The 18,166-nt window shown below is 31.8% G+C and overlaps 2 protein-coding genes across 3 annotated transcripts; one reads left to right on the top strand and one right to left on the bottom strand.

The window, feature by feature from the left end:
* The first annotated feature begins 2,094 nt into the window (after positions 1 to 2,094).
* Positions 2,095 to 6,136, top strand: LOC101506781 (phospholipase D alpha 4). The gene is made up of 4 exons (XM_004486761.4): positions 2,095 to 2,574; positions 2,947 to 3,504; positions 3,793 to 4,987; positions 5,321 to 6,136. Exons 1-4 carry the CDS (start codon positions 2,488 to 2,490, stop codon positions 5,755 to 5,757), a joined length of 2,277 nt encoding a protein of 758 aa, XP_004486818.1. The 5' UTR covers positions 2,095 to 2,487; the 3' UTR covers positions 5,758 to 6,136.
* Positions 6,137 to 7,759: 1,623 nt separating this feature from the next.
* On the bottom strand, positions 7,760 to 14,824 carry LOC101507119 (protein FLX-like 3). 2 transcript variants are annotated; one of them, XR_189297.4, is made up of 6 exons: positions 14,668 to 14,824; positions 13,788 to 14,336; positions 13,527 to 13,672; positions 12,655 to 12,734; positions 12,400 to 12,568; positions 7,760 to 8,276 (listed from the first exon to the last, which is right to left on the bottom strand). XR_189297.4 is itself a non-coding variant. In XM_004486762.4 (5 exons), exons 2-5 carry the CDS (start codon positions 14,324 to 14,326, stop codon positions 12,485 to 12,487), a joined length of 849 nt encoding a protein of 282 aa, XP_004486819.1. In that variant the 5' UTR covers positions 14,327 to 14,336; positions 14,668 to 14,824; the 3' UTR covers positions 12,211 to 12,484. The 2 variants fall into 2 exon arrangements, 1 of the variants encoding a protein (XP_004486819.1); XM_004486762.4 differs by lacking the exon at positions 7,760 to 8,276 and having other exon boundaries at positions 12,211 to 12,568.
* Between the last annotated feature and the right edge of the window lie 3,342 nt (positions 14,825 to 18,166).

Genomic DNA, 18,166 nt, shown 5'->3' with positions numbered 1-18,166 from the left:
TATATATATATATATATATATATACATGCTAATTTTATTTATTGAAGTTTATTTTGTTGTTGACAATTAAATATTTATGAAGCTTTATTCTTTATTTAACTATATATACTTTGATGTATTAAATACTTTTAAAAAAAACAATTAAATCTTTGATATTAATAGCTGAATAGTAATCTTTTATTATTTATTGAATCTTATTTTTTATTTTTTTACTTTTACGTATAAACTCTAAATTTTTCGTATCACAATTTGAAATTTAATTGTAAGAATTAGAACATGTACTTAGTTTTGGTATATTTTTGTTTTGATATAAATTTAGTTAATTGAAAATTAAAATGATGAAAAGTTAGCTAATTAAATTTTGTTTTGTCCTATTTAATTTTTTTTATCAAAATAAATTTAATTATAAATATAAAAGTCTGTGATTTGTATAAGGTCGGACTCAAGCAATAAATTAATAGCTCATATTTAATCCGAACTTTTTAGTCAAATTCAAAAAATTACTATTCAAATGAGTTAATTGACGGGGGTCAGGTAGTTCGATTTGACAATTATGTTACGACCAACCAAATATTTATTCTATAAAAAAGAATTTTTTTGATCTATTGTGGACCAATGATTAAAAGATTCATAAATTTTATCGACTATTGTAGACACTACAAAAGTATAAGTTAACGTATTTCCTCATCTTTCCAGTTTTATAAGTAGTTTACCATGAATTTATGTTTAAAAGTCGTCTGAAATATTAATGATGATCTTCAAAAGAATAAGTTAAATGTTCTATTAAATTTTATGATTAAAAAAATGACTCAATCTATATCAATTCAATAAAACTAAAAGAAAACAAATTTATCCTTTAAAAAACTCGTTAAACCGACATAATTTCAAACGTAAAAATGAAAAAATACATTATCCTATACTTTTGAATAATATCTACAATTGTCAATAGAGTTTACATTGACTTTTAATCTTTGGTCCATAATAGACCACCTATCAAGGTGGTGCACTCTAAAATTTTCCTAAAAGGCAGAGCGAGACACTTAAACTATAAGTCGTCGACCTCGTTTTTAAGTTGAAAAGTTTTTGGCTTTGGTTTCTTTCGTTTGACTTTCGTTAAAGTCATTAGAGTATGAATTCGGGTTTTCATGAGGTAAATATTTTCTTTTGATTTTTTAAATTTAATTAGAAAGTTAGATATGTAGTTAATTGTCCTTATAAAATAACTTTAAATTGATAATTATATATGCAATATTATAATTTAAAAACAAACATCATTTTAAAAAAATAATTTAAAAGCAAACATCAAACTATTTTTTTTATTAATACAAACATTAAAAATGTATAAAGAAGAAATATAATATTATACTCTGCATATTATGTAGCACTTTAAAATAGATTATTCAAAATCTTTCTCCAAATTTCTACTTTTTTAGATGTACTAAGACATGCAAAGTTTTATTCGATACGTATATTAGGACGAATGCATACATGAATATATTTAGAGTACATAATAACAACTTATTTGTATAAAATAGTATATAAAAAAGTGCTGTTTATATGCCATATACACATCATCTACCTCTAAAAAAATTATGATTCGAATAACAGAGTTAAAAACTTTCAATATCATGCAAAATATAATTACATGCAATCCATGAAGTAAAAGATAAAAATATTTTAATGATAATTTACCAAAACACTGAACATGGATTAGCAAGAATATTTATGATATCCATAAGATTAAAACATATAGTACATACATTTAAATTCAACCAAATATTCTTCAACTTATCAATTATATCTAAATTCCAAAAAGAGAAAAAGATAGAAAGAAATACAAATAAATATTTGTAAAAAATATAATGGAATTACGGAGACATATAAAAATACTTGAATGTAAATTGTATATTACAACATTACATAGGTATTTCGAAAAATAAACAAATAAAGACAATACAAAATAAGCAGCTCTTGTCAATCAACAAAATTCACTTCAAATAAATTATTTAATCGAATGAAATAAAGGTAAAAATATATAACAGAGTTGAAAAGGATAAGTAAAAACAGTCTTTGAAACATTGAAGAATTGAACTTATAAACGACAGCAACATGTAGCTGTTTCTTGTTGACATTCATAATATTTATCTTAATGAGCAGAGCATGGAAACATGTGATTTGGGTTTAAGAAACTTGTGCTTCAAGAGGAAACTTGTTAATGGGATAGCCTTGAAGGTTTAGATTGTGTGACTATATCTTGAAGTGCTTAATTCTACAAGTTTTCCCAAACTTACTTCCAACAGTTCAATTGCATTCCAAGATTCCCTTTGCTTCTATAACTGAAACACCAACCTCACAACCTTTTATATATGAAATATGACATTGGTAATGTTGGTGACATACTAGTAGGATCCCTTACAAAGGTTAAAGCAAGTTGGTAGTATTTTTCTCTCTCATTTTCTCCTTGTGAAACATTTGAAGGATATTGCAATGGACAAAAAGCCTGAGCTCATCCATGGAACAATTGAAGCTACCATCTTCAATGCAACTCCTTACTCCCCTTCATTTCCATTCAATGTATGAACTATAGAATTAAATATATTATGATCTTTGTAATGTTGACAAAATTTGACCCTTCTCTTTATAAAATATTTATTCGTTTATAGTTATTCATTTTGCAAAAATTGTGTTTTTAGTTTGTCAGTGGTCATCAATCTCTCTAACAAAAAGAGATCGATGATCGTGAGAGACTAAAAAAATAAAAATACGATACTTTTATTAAATTTAGAAGTTAAAAATTAAAAATAATTTTGTTCATAGACAAATTAATTTTTTTTCTTTCCAATTTTATTGGACCGCCTACTGACTGACTACATGTTCAATTATGCGAAATTCTGCAGTTTTTTTTTATGGTAAGCTCAAAATCATTCAATTTTTCTCATTTTTCAGTGTTTATTTATTAATGGAAAGCCTGCTTATGTGACCATCAAGATAGACAACAAGAAGGTGGCAAAAACAACACAAGAAAGTGAACGTGTTTGGAACCAAACATTTCAGATTCATTGTGCTCATCTAGCTGATTCAGCTATCACCATTACACTGAAAACATCATGTTCCATATTAGGAAAACTCCACATCAAGGCACAACAGTTGAAAGAAGAGAGTTTGATCAATGGATTCTTCCCTCTCCTCATGGAAAATGGTAAACAAATTCCGGAACTAAAATTAAGGTTTATGTTATGGTTCAAGCCAGCAAATTCAGAACCAAGTTGGTCAAAAGTACTTAGTAGTGAGGAGTTTCACGGGATGAGGGATGCTACATTCCCACAAAGGTCTAATTGTCATGTTAAGCTCTACCATGATGCTCACCACTCATCTACTTTCCAACCTCCTTTTGATATATGTGGAGTTCCAACAAAGCTATGGGAAGATGTTTATAAAGCTATTGAGGGTGCAAAATATTTAGTATATATTGCAGGCTGGTCTTTCAATCCTAACATGGTTCTGGTACATATATATAATTTCATTTCATATTCTACTATTATTAAAAATCTATGAAGCACCGACACTCTTGCGATTATGCATGTCTCTGTGTCTGACACTTGTACGGCACTCGCATCATGGTGTGCCACGTGTTCAAAAACTCAATAATAAATGTGTATGAATTGGTGTCAGTGTCTTACGTTTTTTCAATTAGCAATGTCTGACATGTTTGTGTCGGGTCAAGTGTCAGAGTAAGTGTTTCATAGGTTGATATACACTTTTGAGAAGCTAAGTAATATGGTCGTTGTGCAGGTTAGAGATCCTCAAACAGAAATCCCACATGCTAGAGAAACAAAGTTGGGTGAGCTATTGAAGAAGAAAGCAGAAGAAGGAGTAGCTGTGAGAATTATGATTTGGGATGATGAAACATCATTGCCTTTTATCAAGAACAAAGGTGTAATGAACACACATGATGAGGATGCTTTTGCTTACTTCAAACACACAAAAGTAGTATGCAGAAAGTGTCCAAGATTACATCACAAATTCCCAACAATATTTGCTCATCATCAGAAGACAGTGACTGTGGACAGCAAAACTCCTAACTCTGTCAATGACAGAGAAATTATGAGCTTTTTAGGTGGTTTAGATGTGTGTGATGGTCGATACGATACCGAGAAACATTCATTGTTTCAAACACTTACTGAGGAATCACATTACCATGATTTCTACCAAACAAATATTGCAGGAGCTAGCCTCAACAAAGGAGGTCCTAGAGTGCCATGGCATGATGCTCATGCTTGTGTTACCGGCAAGGTTGCTTGGGATGTTTTAACCAATTTTGAACAAAGATGGACAAAACAATGTGACTCATCTCTTCTTGTCCCTGCAAACACCTTAGAAAATCTCATTCCTATTTGCTCAACAAATCCTTCCACCGAAAGGAATTGGAAAGTACAAGTATATCGGTCGATTGACCATGTCTCAGCTAGCCAACTGTTTAGAAAGCTAACTGTTGAGAGTAGCATTCATGAAGCTTATGTCGAAGCAATTAGACGAGCTGATAGGTTTGTGTACATTGAAAACCAGTATTTCATTGGAGGGTGTCATTTGTGGCAGAAAGATAACAACAGTGGCTGCAGAAATTTGATACCTATTGAGATTGCACTCAAGGTGGTCAGCAAGATTAAAGCAAGAGAAAGGTTTGCAGTGTACATAGTCATACCAATGTGGCCAGAAGGAGTACCTGAAAGTGAACCAGTTCAAGATATACTACATTGGACTAGAGAAACAATGACAATGATGTATAAGTTGATCGGAGAAGCAATAATAGAAAGTGGAGAACCAGAACATCCAAGAGACTACTTGAATTTCTTTTGCCTTGCAAATAGGGAAAAAAAGGAAAATGAAGAGTATCATCCTCCACATTCTCCTCATATTGAAACTCAATATTGGAATGCACAGAAAAATAGAAGATTTATGGTTTATGTTCACTCCAAGCTCATGATAGGTATGATTAAATCATAAATATATGTTCAACAACTCATGATGTGTCCCAAGCAAGCAACTCGGTTTGGACACTAAAGGAGTACTAATCAAAAGGTCAATGGTTCAAACCGTAGAAACTAACTAATCAACTAATTTAACATAATAACATTTGTCTATCTAAAAAAACAAAAACAACAACAAAAAACTTATGTCACCATATATGTTACTTTTAGCTATTCAATATTTCCAAAAAAACTTACACTTTATAGAGATAAGTAAACATCATTCATTATTTTGGTTAACTAAATTGTTCTTTTCTGCTTGTTTTTTTTTTTTCTTTCACGCCTGCTGTCAGTGGACGACCTATACATATTAATAGGATCAGCAAATGTGAACCAAAGATCGATGGACGGACAAAGGGACACCGAGATTGCAATAGGAGGCTACCAGTCTCAAGATGGAGTTGATCACTGCATGAGTCAAGGTGATATTCATGCATACAGAATGTCACTATGGTATGAGCACACTGGTAGTGCTGAGAAGTTGTTCCTAGAGCCAGAAAGTTTGGAATGTGTGCAGAGAGTGTGCTCAATAGGAGACAAAATGTGGAAAATTTACAGTAGTAAAGAAATAGTGGACATGGAAGGTGTGCACCTTGTAACTTATCCTGTGATAGTAACACAAGATGGATCTGTTGAGGACCTAACTAATGGTGAGGATCATTTTCCTGATACAAAATCTCTAGTGAAGGGAAGAAGATCAAAATTATTACCACCTATCATTACGACTTAGCCATAGAATTGAAATATGTACAAACCAAAGAAAGTATTAGCCATTCTTTTGACAAATGTTGTTACTGTTTATTATCAAGCTCAAACCAAAAACAATTATTCACACAACTATTTTGGACTTTTATTTCTTCTAATAATATTAATGGAATTGGAGTTTCATTACTAGGGAAAACAAACATGAAAACAACTAGTGGCTTATCATTCTATAGATGAGCAACAGTGGTAAAAGAAATTGAAATGAAAAAATGAATTTGGAAAAAAAATCATTGGTCTTCCACCAAAGAAAGCATTAAAGAAAGAATGTAAATAATGTATCGAATTTTGGATAAGGTATAAAACAATAAACGGAGTAAATTATTGTATCACGTGTTTTGAGATTTCTCAAGGTAAGCGATTATCTCCATCAATTATTGCATCCATTTAATTTTTTATTTGAATAATTTATCCACCGTTGATCAGTAGCTACGTAGAGATAAATGACCACCAAAAGATTTATTCAATATCACTGACCGAAGTCAAAGCATTTTATAAACGCTAAATATAAGATTTCAATGAACAAATTACAAAAATAAAGAAAATTCTTGTACAAAAGAGTTAAACAAATTTTTAATTCTATTAAAATTTTAAAATTCCATTTTGAATTTTAATAAAAAATCACATTTTAATTCTTACAGAATTACTCTATAAACTATTTTACTTTTTGCTGAAACAAAATATACTTAAATTTCTAAAATTTTGAATCTTTTTTGAAAACATGTTTCAATCATTATTAAAAGTTCATCTGAACAAATATAAATATTTTTAAGTTGAGATGAATTAAATATGAATTTTAAAAAAATTATTTTTCAACATAAAAATTCTTAAAAATACAAATATAATAATCAACTTTTGAGTTCATTACTTGTAGAGGAAATTTTACTTTTTTAGTGTTGTTGCTCGACAGAAACTAAAACTACTGACAATTTTGTAGAGACTAAAATAAAGTTTTTTGTTATACAAACTAAAAAAAAAATTAAAACTTTATAAAGACAAAAAACTTATTAACCAAAAATAAAATAAAACGATAGTATTAAATATGCTGCCAATTAACATTAGTTTTAAAATTTTATCCTCAAGAGAGAAAAATAATTAATGTTTTCATTATAATATTTATTATTAATTAATTAGTCGTATTAATAATGAAAAAATTAACGGAGTTGAAAATTTATAATCTTATAAAAAGAAAAAAAAAATCTGAAGAGTTTATATTTAAGGAAGGAGACAGTATTAGCAACATTGTGCTTGCCACTAAATTTATGAAGTCCTTTACATTGATTGAAGAAGTTTTAAAAATTTGTGGTAAAAATGTTTTAATTAGTCAGCTCTATTTGAGTGTCATTTATGTGTGCGGCAAATGCAAATCCTAAGCATTGAATCTAACCACAAATAATAATTGAGATTAAAACAAAAGTCATGACTTTATTGAATAGTTGTGTGACACTTAAGAACTCCTAAATTCCTGTAAAAAAGAAGGAACTCCTAAATTCCTGTAAAAAAGAAGGAACTCCTAAATTTGACTAACTATGTATGATTAAATGGTTAAAATTTATTAATCGAACTCTCATCCAAATGGGCTCTATCAGTAGTTTACATTTCCTACACACTTTGGCATCTAGTCAAAAGTTAAATGCATCTAAACCATGACATAATCAAAAGCAACTCAAGAAAATCAACTGAACCTTTCTTTCAAAAAAAATCAACTAAAGGCAAACAAAGGGGGAATAAATATGCGGGGAAGAAAATCAAAAAATTGGAAACCAGGAGAAGCATGACCAAGCCCAACTAAACCATCAGCATAAAAATTAATCACCCTTAAGTATGCTAGTAAATAACGTCTAAACTGTTGAGAAACTCTTTGATCAACCACTATAAAACCATATGTGTAGGTACCAAGTAGGGAAACACAAATCAACAAAACATGACTATCCAGGGTCTTGTGTAGTTTGCCTGTACTTAAACAAAAATTCAACATATCTTAGTGAGGCGTCCTTTATTTCACAAACAAAGTAAGGAAACATCTGAAACAAGGAGTCAGCGATCCATCTAGCAAACTAAAACTTTTTATGTTTGCATTTTTCAAACAATCCATGATACTCCCTCTGGTATTCAACATAAGTGAAAGTGAGTCAAATAAAGTTGGAGTATTTGATGGATCAAAAACATCCAACTTTTGTTGACTCAATATATAAGGCCAGAGGGAATACCTTTTAAAAAAATTATTTCCAATGTCACAACTACCCGATAAAAAAGAACAAAAGCAGGCTAATGTGTTATCTAGATCCATCAAAGCAGGCTAAAATACATCCTTCAACCAACAGTGACCTACCTTCCTTCTTACCACAGTAACCTTCATCCAATTTTGCATTTTAAAATAATAAAACATCCTGGTGTTCCGCAAAATCTCACGGTGTTATGGTCAAAAGCTGTTTGTGGGGATTTATCCTTACTATTCAGTCCCAAACAAGGTTTCCAGCTTTCCATCTGCAATCATAATAAACACAAGATTAGGAGGAAATAAATGGTAAGTTGCTTGAATATACAGATAAAGTTCAGCGGGAAATATATCTATGAACAACCATCATAAAAGACAAGTGAAAGAGCATATTTCTTAAAGCCAAAATATATAGATATATCAGTATCAAAACAAAATTAAATGACAATTTTATGACAATGAACAAATCTTCAAAAAATGAGCACAAGTTAAGCAGACTGATTACCAGACTGCTAGCATACACCACCCTGATAAAGTACAACAGTAATCTCAAAAGATTAATTACTTAAGTACTTGTTAAAAAGAAATGAATACTGGTACTTTCCAATCTAGATGGAAAGCAGGTTATCATTATAGGTATCCCAATACCTCTCTACCTTAATAGGGAAACCGGTGGTTCATCTGTTCCCCTATAATCAAGTTTACTCCAAGAAACTGCTGATTCCATGTCATAAAATGCATGTTCAAGTCGGAAGTAATAACTAATAACGAGATCATTGCCTAAATAAACTAGCCCCCAGCTTTTAATGCCCTTCAACAAGGAAGTCTTCACAATTCCAAATTCTGCAACATGCAAATCCCTTGTAGAGAAAAGCAGCTATAACAAGCATACTGCTTAAACCCAGCACTGGATACAACCTCAACTTATAGGACACACGCACTTGACTTTAGGTACAAATTCATCCAAGTTAACTAAGTGGTCCTGAACCCGAGGCAATTAACAATATAAGATGATTTGATTCCTGACATGATTTGTTACGTATACAAATCAAGATTTTAATTTTCCTTTGCTCATAATAGAATCCCAGTAACAACTGAGACCTATAAGAACAATAAATATGGAATTTATTTCACCCTACAACTTCAGACAGCTCCAAGTATCCATCAGATCATTTTGGCTTTAGAAAGATCTTAGATTTTGAGATTCTTAACTGGATGCATTGATGGCAACACTATACTACTACTCAAAGTTGAATTAAGATTTTAAAACCCTGACCAATACGCTGAAATTTCTGGTTCGCTAGTAACTAAATCTAAAGATGACTAATTCTGACCTTGTATCCTATTTCAGGTGTACAACAATTAAGTTTCGTATTAAGCAGCATACTAAACTTTACATGATGGTAATCAGCAGGGTAAATAGCAAGTTCTACATGGTTAAATCATTCACATTGATAAATAGAAGCAACATACTTGCCTATGAGCTTCAGATCAACAGGCTGGTCTTCAAACACTCTGAGGGCCCGGTCTTCTTTGCAGCTATTCCAGGGATACTAGCAACATAGGGGTATCTTGCATATCATGAACGAGCTTGACCGCCGAGTTTTAGACACCTCAATCAATTAATTATAGAGAAACGTGTTGATGGAATTGGACACTACCCGACAGCTAATTATAATTCTCTTCTTCAAGGTTACAATGGGTTAGGTAGATTTGTAGGCAACCTTTCATTGCCGGGGACCTTGACCAATAGTAATTCGGCACATCAACCAATATAACAATACCACCAGACAGTTGTTTCTCTATTTCTCTCTTTCAAGCTTAAAAAGGGTACAAAATCATGGCATCCACCTTGAATCATTTTGTTAGGCAGATCTGTAGGCTGACTCTTAACATCTAATCTACCTTCAATTTCTAGTGTACTTAAAAGAAATTGTTCGTAAGAGTAATAGAAGACCTATATTGCCTCAATCTAGCTGAGTAAATATAACTCTTTCATGAAAGAAGCGTCTCAAGTACAATAATAGTTTGTAATTGGTGGCTTCAATCTCAGTAAAGCAATTACAAACTAAAGCATTCAGAGTCTATCTAAATAACTTCAAGCATTTTAGAGCATTAATAAACAGGGAAAATGACTTCTAAAGTCATATTACCCCATCCACTTCCGTCACACGTGTGGTTTCCACCAATCAACAAACATCACAGAATGCCAGATTATTGCAATTAGAAAATACAATTCCATAAACATTGTTACAACTTACAATGCAATGTGCCGTCAAAAATGCCAGTTCAAAACAAAGGCGACACACTTGCAGCAGCCACCTTCCAGCAAACAGAATTAGAAACTTTGTAGAGAAAATATGGACAATCTTGAACCAGAGAGGACCTTGACCAATGATATTTCAGCACCTCAGCCCATATAAAAAATGAGAAACTTTATGGTAGTATGAAACCAATACCACCATAGTCCAAACAGCTGTTTCTTTACTTCTCTCTTTGAAGATATAAAAGAGTACAAAACTCATAACATCCCCCTTAAATCCTATTGTTAGGAAGATTGGTAGAATAACTCTAAACATCTAATTTATCTTCAGATTAGCCAATTTCTGGTCCACTTCAAATAAATTGCTTGCTCCTTCCTCAAACGGCGATGCCAATTCTGATAGCTCTAGCCAACATGCTGACGGCGCTGCTCCCAATGACGGTGCTGGAGGCGCTCTTGAAGAAGCTCGTTTTCGGTATAAAAATGCCGCGGCTGGACTTCGGACTATTCTCGCTGCAATCCCAAGCTCCCAGAAGGTAAACACATTTGACAGTGGTTCAGCTGATAGCCCTACGGATGAAGCTGAAATCGAGAAGTTGGAAGAGCGAGCCTCTTCTTTAAGAAAGGAACTTGCCAACAAGAACTTGCACCTGAATATACTCTTAGATCAACTTCAAGAACTTATCACTGACATATCAACATGGCAGTGCTTTTTCAACATGATGTTGGCAGTGCTTGCATTTGTACAGTAAATGGAGTCTCCATCAAGAAATATCTCATGTCACTCTGTAATGGAATTCTGCATGTAGCAGCAACGATGATGACAACCCACTGGTGGGTTTGATTATAATCCAAATACTGTGTTATTACTATGTATCCCACTGCTTAGAAAGTAGTGTTTGTCAACACTGTTCTGTATGACTTCTGATTTCTTAAGCATGGCCCCCTTATTCAAGTTTAGAAAAAATTGTTTGCAAGAGCAATTAAAGACCTACAGCACTGCCATCTCACTGGGGCAAATATAACTCATGTACAATAACAATTTGTAACTGACTTCAATCTCAGTTTAGAAGATACCAATTACAGCATCCAGAGTCGAACCAAACTATTTTAAGCCTTTAAGAGCAAGACATAACAGTGGACCGAGATAAATCTTTAGTATCACACGGTCCAGGTCCACATTAGTCATACTTGTCATTTACCCTAAACAACATAATTGAATGCAAGACTAACTCAATTGCAAAATACAAGTCCCCACATTGTTATACCTTACAATGCAAATGTGCCATTAACCATGCCACTTCAATCAAAGGTAACACACTTATACCAGCCACCCTCCGTGCCAGCAAACAGCAGCAGTAACTACCAAAAAACTTTGCAGAGAAAATAACGAGCAAAAAATACTTCAATATTCCCGATCTTAAACATCTTTTGCAGGTATGTATGTTGACTCCAAAAGTGAGTACAGGCACTTCCATGATGACAAGTATCTTTTCGGGCGTATGACAAGCATCCAATTGTACATGTAATTGTAAACTTCAATCTATCATTCTATCCTAATAGAAACATATACTCTAAAATAAGAAAGCGTAACACCACAAATTATGCTTCAAATTCCTCTACATGTGACGACTCCTTCGACAGTAACAATTATCCACTACATAAGACTAATTCCAAAATCACACTCTCAATCCTTGACATAGAACACATTGGACAACACTTGTTTAACCAGACCATAGACAGCAACAATAGAAATGAAATATCTGTGTTGATTCTTCTAGTACTGCTAAACCCATCATATACTGAACTTCAGCTCACATGATTCGACACATGGGAGCTACAAAACCTCAAGGCTTCAATGCTGAGTTCCAGACCATGACCAACAGAATAACAACCATAACCAGACAAAAATCACAGCAATAATTATATAAAACATGAAATATTATCAATGAAAGATAGATAAATTGAAGAATTCCAGCACACTAAATTCTTAAGTTAAAGATACTGCAGAAATGTTTTCTCCAAGTAAAAGACAGAAAAGCACAAGTAATAAAACCTACATATGCCAGTCTAAATTTAACAGTATATCCAGAATTGCAAATAAAAGACCATTAACATGGCATGCATACACAGAAGGACATGAATCCGCTACTCCAATAACACAGCCAGAGAGATGGCAAGCCTTTCTTCATCACCAACATCAATCACTTGGATTCAACGACGGTTTGTGCGAGGCTTCTCGTGTGCTTTCCTTGAAGGAGCCCCCACCCCATAAAGAGGACCTTTCTCTGCAGCACCCTAAACAGAAGCATGTGCAAAGTAAATGAAACCCTTGGAAAATTGAATGCGAATTCTAAACTTTTAATACTAAAGAAGGCACTTACCATGTGAAGACCATATCCATCTGCGTATGGAGATGGAAAACCTCCCTCTGGGCTACCAAACTTCGTTCCATAAGGCCCCCCTTCACAAATGAAGCAAACATGAAAAAAGGGAGACAAAAGAACAAGAATAATATCTCAGAATTATACGGGATAGGCTGACTTTTCTAAAATGATTAATGAGTTCAGTCTTCTGTCAATGAAGCATAGATACTCCAAACCTGATGATGTGTCTATAACATATATGTATCTAATAACACTAATCATAGGATACTATAGTATCTGTATTTTTGGCATATCCCTACATATACACCTTATAGGATGCCGCCACCCTCAATAGTCAATACGCTAGTAAAAAAATATGAAGATGTGGATTCAAGTCCATCCATCACTAATTACCTCCCTTAGAGAAATAAAAAAAAATTGCCTCCTCAAATCCATCACACAGACAAGTTAGAGAAAGCATGGGACATGAGTTAAGGTGATTAAAAATAAAAATAAAATCTAGATTATCTGTTTTAAATTTTTAACATAAAAAGATAGATATAACAATTGTATGCAATACATAATTTTGCCTTACCTATATCTGTATGGCAGCATAAAAACCATCATTTTTGTGTATTATGTCATTACGGTTACTGACACCCATAACCATCTTTCGGGACAATTATGAAGGGCATTACTAGAAGAATGTCATTTTTTCCGTTTTTAACGTCTTTATTAAATGAATTTCCAATTATTCAGGTCATTTTATTAGATCGGACAATTATAATTGTTCTCGCCAGTCGCAACTCGTATTTCTAATAAATACATAAGGAGTTATCAATTGAAGGATGATAAATTCTGCAAAGGAAAATATAACAAACAAGCCATACCAGCTCCCCAGTGTCTTCCATCCATGCTAGCAAGCTCCGCACGAAGTTTCTCAACTTCCCGGGCCATGGAAACCATGTTTTTCTCCATTGACTGCCTCTGATCCATGAACTCCATGTTTGCCTTCTTTTCATAATCCACCATTGTTCTAGAAAACAAAAATGTAATTATCATCAGTTTAAGCAAAAAAATTGCAAAAATATAAATCACAAAGGGGTTTGAAGCAAGAAGACAGAAACCCAGTTAGCAATCAATCCACAAACCTAGCACGCATCAGTTCTTGGTGCAAACCATCAATCTCATTCCTCAACGAAGGAATTTGTTGATTATCAGCCTGTAACCTAGCAACATCTTGTGTGAGTGTCTGAACCTTTCCAGAAAGATCTTGTTTGATATTACTAAGTTTCTTAACTTCAGCTCGCAGTTGTATAACTTCATTCTTCAACGGCTCAGTCCCCCTAAGATCAGACTCCAACTTCATGCTTTTGTCAACAAGCTCCCTCGAATGCATCTCATGTTCAGCACGAATGTCACCAATAGCCAGATTCATGCGATGGAGCTCCTCCTTCGCAGCAGCAAGGTCTCGCTGCAACGCCATCCTGTCATCAATCAGTCTCCTGTTATCTGCCACTAGCCTCCGCATTTCAGCATGCTGTACTTCAAGCTCTTCTTCTAACAGAGCTGGATGAGGAGGAATAGGCGCCCGTTGTTGAATCGGTGGGCCACGAGCATAAGGCCCTTCAGGTGGATACCCCCTTCGAGGATTCATAGGCTCTCGGTGAACACGGTGTCTTGATCCCATTTCCAGTTACCTAAAATGACAAACACAAACACCGTCACAACAATTACAATTAAGAGCATACTGATATATTCTGAAAATTCAGCATTGGCAATGAAACATGGTATATATACATATAATATATATAATCCAAAACATAGAATTCGTTTATTATTGTAAGCTAGCATGATCACAAGTCAAAAGAGATACACCAACAACGCAACATACGAAAACCCCAAAAAATATGTACATGTGCAACGAAAAATTCTAAAAGAAAAAACAATCATAGGGATAATAAGATGTTACAGAGTTTAACCAACTTATCAATCGATAGAATGAAGAGATTGAAGAAGAAAAAAGCGAACCTTGTGAGAATTTAGAAGAAAAGTCGCGTATGATAGAAAGAACAAAACCAGCAATTGCAGCAAACACGCACAAGAATAAAAGCCCCCAACACTATACGGTGTCGTTACATAACGTTTGGGTCGTAATTTTTTATGCCCATAAACGTTTAGGTCAAGTTGGTCATATTTCTCACTATTACCATTTATTTTTCAGGCTGTATTCTTTTATACATTATTATGTTTATTTTTACGTCCTTTGTAGTAAATAATAAAATGATCAACATGATTTAAGCAAGGCCTAAATGTTATCTTACTATGAACCTAATTTAAAACTAAATTGCTAAATTGAGATTCCAACTTGTGAGTAATAGACAATTTGATATCTCAAATCTACAAACTATAAAAAAATTTCTTCAGAATTGAATCACATCAATTAAATTTTACATTTTGTGAAGTAGGTATGTTAAGTGTTTTGAGTGTTGATGTATCATTTTAAGTAACAAAATTATTCATTCACATATAAGTCACGTCACATAATTTTTTTGACGTCTAACAACTATAAATTTGTAACATATTTATTTATCTTCTTTAAAATTTAAAATCTCTATTTTTGAAAATACAATATCTTCTTGTCCCAAATCTCTATCCATTATTCTTCTTCTAAATTCATACTCCCTAATTCGTAAATTTGAAAAATCATCGGTGGTGTCACTCAATTCACAAATGAAAGCATGACATCAAGAAATCATGCTTGAAGTTGTGGTCTCAATGGTGGCCAAAAAAAGAATCATTATTAGTTCAATTGCAATTGCAATTGTAGATAAAGAATTGTGATTAAAACTCTCAACACTCAAAAAATCGAAGAAAACATTTCAAAAAATCGAAGAAAACATTTCGTCAACTCTAGTGTCAAATTGTAATAAAAAGTGTCAATTGAAATTTACCATTAAATATTTCACTTAAGTGAGCACTTTGTTTAAGAATTAGAAAATTTTAGAGAATTTTTCATATATGTAGTAATATGACTTACATGCAAACAAATTACTTTGTCATTTAACATGTCACCTTAACACGTTTAATAGAATTACTAGATGGAGGAAGCAATTTGAATAACGTGATTCAATTTAAAGAAGATTTTTATTAATTTGTAAATTTAGATTTTAAATTGTCATATTTCACAATTTTAATCCTGAATATGAAAATTCGTATAATTATAAAGGATGATATGAGAAAAAGTAACCAAAATTGCAAATAGGTGAAAATGGTAGGAAGAAAAGTTATGTCAAAATATTTTATGTAGAGGGTGGTTGAAGGATATATATAATCTAAAAGCTAGTTGAGTCAAGTTTAAAATTATTACAATCTTAGTGACCCTAATTATTTTGGTCCCAAATCATGAACATGAATAATTTAATATAATTCTCTCTACAACTACCTCTGTAACTACTCCATCTCTATTGATTCTTATTTCATTATCATCCCTTTTTTTTTATTTTAGTATACTCTCCGCTGCACCGCTGATTTTTACGAGAATTTGAGATAGGTAAACATAGTAGAATATGTAATCATTGGTAATCAAGCCACTTAGAATTTCAACATTAGCATGTCAATAACTTAGCATTCAATCTCTTTCATTAAGAAAGGATAATCAATGTTTGTCCATTTCAGAGGTAGTCAACAACAAAATATTTACGTTTCACACACACGTTACAAAGAAGTATGAGATAACGAGTTGTCAGACAAATGATCAAGAGAATAATCAATCAAACAAACTACAACTGAACCGATCGTTTGAGTTGTATTTGAATTGTGAACTTTCTTGTTGAACTTAAACAAGACCTTCATTATTTGAATTGTGAACTCCAAATTTTCAAAGACACTAAATTTTATTTTTATAATATAAGAAATTATATAGTAAAAGAATATGATAAAAAAATATATATAGTAGAAAAATATCAAAGTTTAAATGTTTTCAAATTTTATAAATTGTTGGGACCTTAAGCATGGTTGAGTATAATACAAAAAATGATAATTTTTTTTTATTTTTTATCTTTGTACTAAAATTAGAATCCTAAAAAACAAAAAGATATTGTCTTTCACAATTCTCATACTATTTTTAATTCTTAATCCCCAAGTTTAAGAAAAAAAAAATCATATTATTTTTCATAAAAATATTTTTTTCCCAACAATTGTTGATTATTACTTTCATTTTCATTTTTTTCTCTATTGTTGAGATGATTGATGAATAGGATCTTATCATGTAATATCAAACATAATAAAATTTATTGTCATTATCTTAATCACGCTGCACCGCTGATTTTTACGAGAATTTGAGATAGGTAAACATAGTAGAATATGTAATCATTGGTAATCAAGCCACTTAGAATTTCAACATTAGCATGTCAATAACTTAGCATTCAATCTCTTTCATTAAGAAAGGATAATCAATGTTTGTCCATTTCAGAGGTAGTCAACAACAAAATATTTACGTTTCACACACACGTTACAAAGAAGTATGAGATAACGAGTTGTCAGACAAATGATCAAGAGAATAATCAATCAAACAAACTACAACTGAACCGATCGTTTGAGTTGTATTTGAATTGTGAACTTTCTTGTTGAACTTAAACAAGACCTTCATTATTTGAATTGTGAACTCCAAATTTTCAAAGACACTAAATTTTATTTTTATAATATAAGAAATTATATAGTAAAAGAATATGATAAAAAAATATATATAGTAGAAAAATATCAAAGTTGAAATGTTTTCAAATTTTATAAATTGTTGGGACCTTAAGCATGGTTGAGTATAATACAAAAAATGATAATTTTTTTTTATTTTTTATCTTTGTACTAAAATTAGAATCCTAAAAAACAAAAAGATATTGTCTTTCACAATTCTCATACTATTTTTAATTCTTAATCCCCAAGTTTAAGAAAAAAAAAATCATATTATTTTTCATAAAAATATTTTTTTCCCAACAATTGTTGATTATTACTTTCATTTTCATTTTTTTCTCTATTGTTGAGATGATTGATGAATAGGATCTTATCATGTAATATCAAACATAATAAAATTTATTGTCATTATCTTAATCATAAGATATAAGATGAATTAATATATATATGAAAGAACATAACAGATTGATTGATTGATATCACATCAAACATAATAAAATTTATCATCATTATATGACTTGTAAAAAGAATAAATAAAAAAATTTAACAAAACAAAAATAAAACACTAAGTTCAAAATACTAACTTCAAACTTACACCCAAATTTCCAAAGACATCCCCCGGCATCATAATTCAACTCATGTTGCATTCCAGCCACACCATGCTTTCATTTATTTATTTAAACTCCTACGCATTTATTTATTTTTTATCTACTATGAATTGGGTTGAACAATGAACAACAAGGAGAGCAGAGGACAAAAGGAGGAGTTGAAGCTAACGGTTAGATTAACAGTCAGTGATTCGTTTTCTATTAAGTTTTTTCCAAAGAAGAAATCCAATTAT

Source organism: Cicer arietinum, chromosome 1, assembly GCF_000331145.2.
Source record: "Cicer arietinum cultivar CDC Frontier isolate Library 1 chromosome 1, Cicar.CDCFrontier_v2.0, whole genome shotgun sequence".
Classification (NCBI taxonomy): Eukaryota; Viridiplantae; Streptophyta; class Magnoliopsida; order Fabales; family Fabaceae; genus Cicer; species Cicer arietinum.
The sequence above is the reverse complement of the archived record's forward strand: the minus strand, read 5'-3'. Positions and strand labels throughout refer to the sequence as shown.